Source organism: Austrofundulus limnaeus, unplaced genomic scaffold (genome assembly GCF_001266775.1).
Source record: "Austrofundulus limnaeus strain Quisiro unplaced genomic scaffold, Austrofundulus_limnaeus-1.0 Scaffold384, whole genome shotgun sequence".
Taxonomy (NCBI): Eukaryota; Metazoa; Chordata; class Actinopteri; order Cyprinodontiformes; family Rivulidae; genus Austrofundulus; species Austrofundulus limnaeus.
Genome location: NW_013952786.1, coordinates 122739 through 126494, shown reverse-complemented (window position 1 = coordinate 126494; position 3756 = coordinate 122739). Strand labels below are relative to the sequence as shown.

The window sequence follows — 3756 nt, the reverse complement described above, 5'->3', positions numbered from 1 at the left end:
GACGTGGATAGGTCCTTGGTGCGAGGCTGCTAGCGAGCTATATCCACCCTGAAGGTTAATCTTGGACAATATCTGATGATCGACTCTTTTAAATGAAACCAGAGAGCGTTGACAGAGAGGAGAAGGAGGACAACAGAGCTGCTTCATGGAAGAACCTCAGATTAGCCTGTTAGCTTTAGTGTTAGCCCCGATGCTATCACCATACATATGTATCAGCTCAGCGCTACACATTCTCCTCTCTGTCAACGCTCTCTGGTTTCATTTAAAAGAGTCGATCATCAGATATTGTCCAAGGTTAACCTTCAGGGTGGATATAGCTCGCTTACACCGAGGACCTATCCACATCATCATTTACCCAGAATGCTTTGTGTAATAAAATGGCTTTCTCCATGTTAAAATATATTGTTAAAAATGTACAAAACTGAACAGCCTACAGTATTTTTACAATCTTTATTTTACAGTTAAAATATATGTTTATCAAATAAAGTCTAATGTTACAACTAATCGGGGATCCCTTTAAAACCTAAAAAGGACAATAATATAGAAATTGTTTTTATTTAAATCAATACTTCTGTATGTCTAGTTAAAATGGTCTGTTGCTCTAAGTGTTCTCAAGCTATTTGAGTCTGGGGACCCCTTGCAACGGCTAAAAGATTTCAGGGACCCCCCTCATAAACTCCATGTTTTTTGTCATTTCAACCCCTAAATGCCATGGGAATACTGTATTTTTATTAGGCTGATTGTTTGTTTTATTAGTTCATTATTCTTCATGCATTTTTAAAAATAAAAACAAATTAACAATTTATTTTTGATGACCCCCAAGATACCTCTCACGGACCCCTGGGGATCCTGGGACCCCAGTTTGAGAACCTCTGCTCTAATTTTCGAGTTAGCTCAGTTTCGAGTTAACTCATATTGGTTAATTCGTCTAGACTCTAGAGGTTCTCAAACTGGGGTCCCTGGACCCCCAGGGATCCGCAAGAGATATCTTGGGGGTCCTCAAACATTTTTACTAAAATGTTAATTTGGTTTTTGTTTTTAAAAATGCATGGAGAACAATGAACTAATAAAACAAACTTAATAAACTTAATAAAAATATATATTCCCATGGCATTTAGGGGTTGAAATGACAATAAATTATCTTTTAAAAGAGCATTTGGTTTATGAGGGGGGTCCCTGGAATATTTTTTCGCCCTTGTAAGGTGTCCCCAGACCCAAATGACTTGAAAACCCCTAACTAATTGTCCTAATTCCACATTAATGTGAATCAAAATTTATATTTTCCCTCTAGGGTTCAGTGTTGAAGAGAATAAGGTTTCCCTAAAAGCGGAGCCAATAGATGACTCTCTGCGACCGTTCAACTACGATGTTGTGGATGTCAGCAAGGGCTTCCTTACTCGCATCGCCTACAAGAAGAAGGTGAAGGCCTGCAAGCTGGACAGCCTGCTGGAGCGCAGGGTCAAGCAACACCTGATTGAAGAGAGGCAAAGACAACAGCTTCCTGCATCCAAACCCCTGGTGTCCACGCCGGTCTCATCCTACACAGCCTCGTCTTTGGGCACGCCAGTTCGTCCGCGGTCGCCGCTCAGGCCCCACGCTCTCGTTCAGACTCCGTGCACACCGGGAGGAGCCGTGAAAGTGGAGAAATCCTCCACGATACCATCTTCGGGAGAAGCTGGGGGACCAGAGGAAGGAGAGAGTGCAGCCGAGCTCCCCAGCACTCCTCCTTCCCCTGTTTCCGATTCTACACTCAAAGACAATTGCAACACGGGTACAGGTGAAAATTCAGATTTGCAGCTAAATCAGACCACATCCATGCACCAAGAAACGGAGGAAAGGACTACGGGGCCAAAGGAAACCAGTGCAGAAAGTTTGGGACAAGCGGGTGAAGGTGGGGGGATTCGGAGCTCCTTGGAGCAACAAACAGTCTGCGTTGCATCAAATGTAACCAAGGCTGAACACACTGAAAACACAGACTCTGTAAGGACGCTTTGTAGTACTGCTGACCAAAAAACCAGTCCAAGCACATCACATTTTAAACCCATTGAGCGAAATGCAGAAAGTGTACGCTGCGTGCATTCTGACATGGAGGAAAACGGCTTAGGGCCAGAGGAGAACCGAGACAGCATGCAGAGCATTGCACACAATGGAGCTGTATCTGATGGCACTTCCAAGCCATTTTCTCCTCTGCCTCAGGTAAATGGTAATGCTGGTTTGGAAAGTGAAAGCATAGTGAGTAACTCTGTAATGAACCAGAACAATGGCGTGCTCACAGACAGGCCCAAGCTGAACAGCACTGGTAAAGTTGAGGTACAAAAGCTGGCTGTCTCCCTGAAGGACGGCACCCAACAAAAACCATTAGTGAACGGGGATTTGACCCCTCTGAATAACAGAGTCGTGATTAAAGAAAAAGATCCACGTTTAGACTCCGAGGTAGAGGAACGGGTAACCATATCAGACCAGGACTACAAACCTCCTCTTAAGTTGACGAGACTTGAAAACAACATTGGCTCGGTTGCAGCGACTACTCTGAGCCCTCTGCAGAACAACAGCACCTCAGCCTTTAATGCTGTGGAGACCAAACCCACTCCTGTGGTCAAGATTATAAGAATGGCTCCCTCTCCTATTCCTTCAGCAGAGGAGTCCAGTCTGAGTGACGACTTCACAGAGGAAAACAGTAACAGTGGGTCAACGGAACAATTTAAGACCATCGTTACCCAGGTAACCTCCTCCACCACCACCACCACGACAGTCAGTGTGCAGCTGAAAGCATCCGGAGAGTTGAAACATCCTGTAGTGACGACGGAGAGCAGCGCAGTCTCTACCCTTTCTACCATGACCAAAACAACCGTGACCAAAATGTCTTCCTGCGGACTGGATAGTCAGTCGGACGACAGCCAGAGTGAAGTAGTGATGCAGGAACAGAAAACAACACAGTCGGCTTGTATTTACGAGTCAACAACCGGCACCGGTGGAACAACCACCATGTCTTGTGTCGCCGTGAGCCAGGAAGACACGTCGTCGACAAGGGGACGAGTGCGACTTCTCAAATTCTCCCGCACAAAGAAGACGCGCTCCGACACAGCTCTTCCTTCTTACCGCAAGTTTGTCACCAAGAGCAGCCGGAGGAGTATTTTTGTGCTGCCCCACGATGACGTGAAGGTGCTGGCAAGGCGAGGCGGGTTCCGAGAGGTACCCGTGTTTAGCTATAACGCCAAACCTGCTCAGGATATCTGGCCGTATCCGTCACCCAGACCCACATTCGGCATCACTTGGAGGTAAATTCACAATCTTCTTCCCTGTTTGAACATAATTAGAGGTTTTTATTTTTATTTATTTTTTGGCATGTCAAGCCTCAAAATCATCCTGGTCACATCAAATAAAAGCTAAGGGTTGAGACACGGTTGGACGTAGCAAATTATTAATAAACCACAATCAAAGTTTTTGATCAGTTTTTAATGAAATGAAAAGTTTATATTTAAATAAAAATCTATTGTACTATTGCTTGACTGATCAGTCGAGAGCTAATACCGGTAATTGAAATATTTAATGTGAATTTATGATATTTTAGATCAGAAAAACATAAAGCTGTATCTAATGGAAGAAAAGAAAAACATGTTTGTGTTTTCTAAATATTTTTGTTTTCAGTTCTAACTAGATGTCAGTTTAAACTGATAATTATTTTTCAATTTGACTTGCATTTATTCTAATATATTTTAATCTCTTGTCAGAGAGTTACAATCTAAACAATAAAAT

General features: G+C 43.5%; 1 protein-coding gene across 1 annotated transcript in view; it reads left to right on the top strand.

Moving 5' to 3' along the window:
• The window catches only part of LOC106528477 (nucleosome-remodeling factor subunit BPTF), a gene marked incomplete in the record, with an annotated part of 47818 nt that overhangs the window by 27208 nt on the left and 16854 nt on the right, over window positions 1-3756 (top strand). Inside the window, 1 exon segment of the mRNA XM_014023652.1 lies at window positions 1292-3278. Within this exon segment, the coding sequence (XP_013879106.1) occupies window positions 1292-3278 (1987 nt within the window).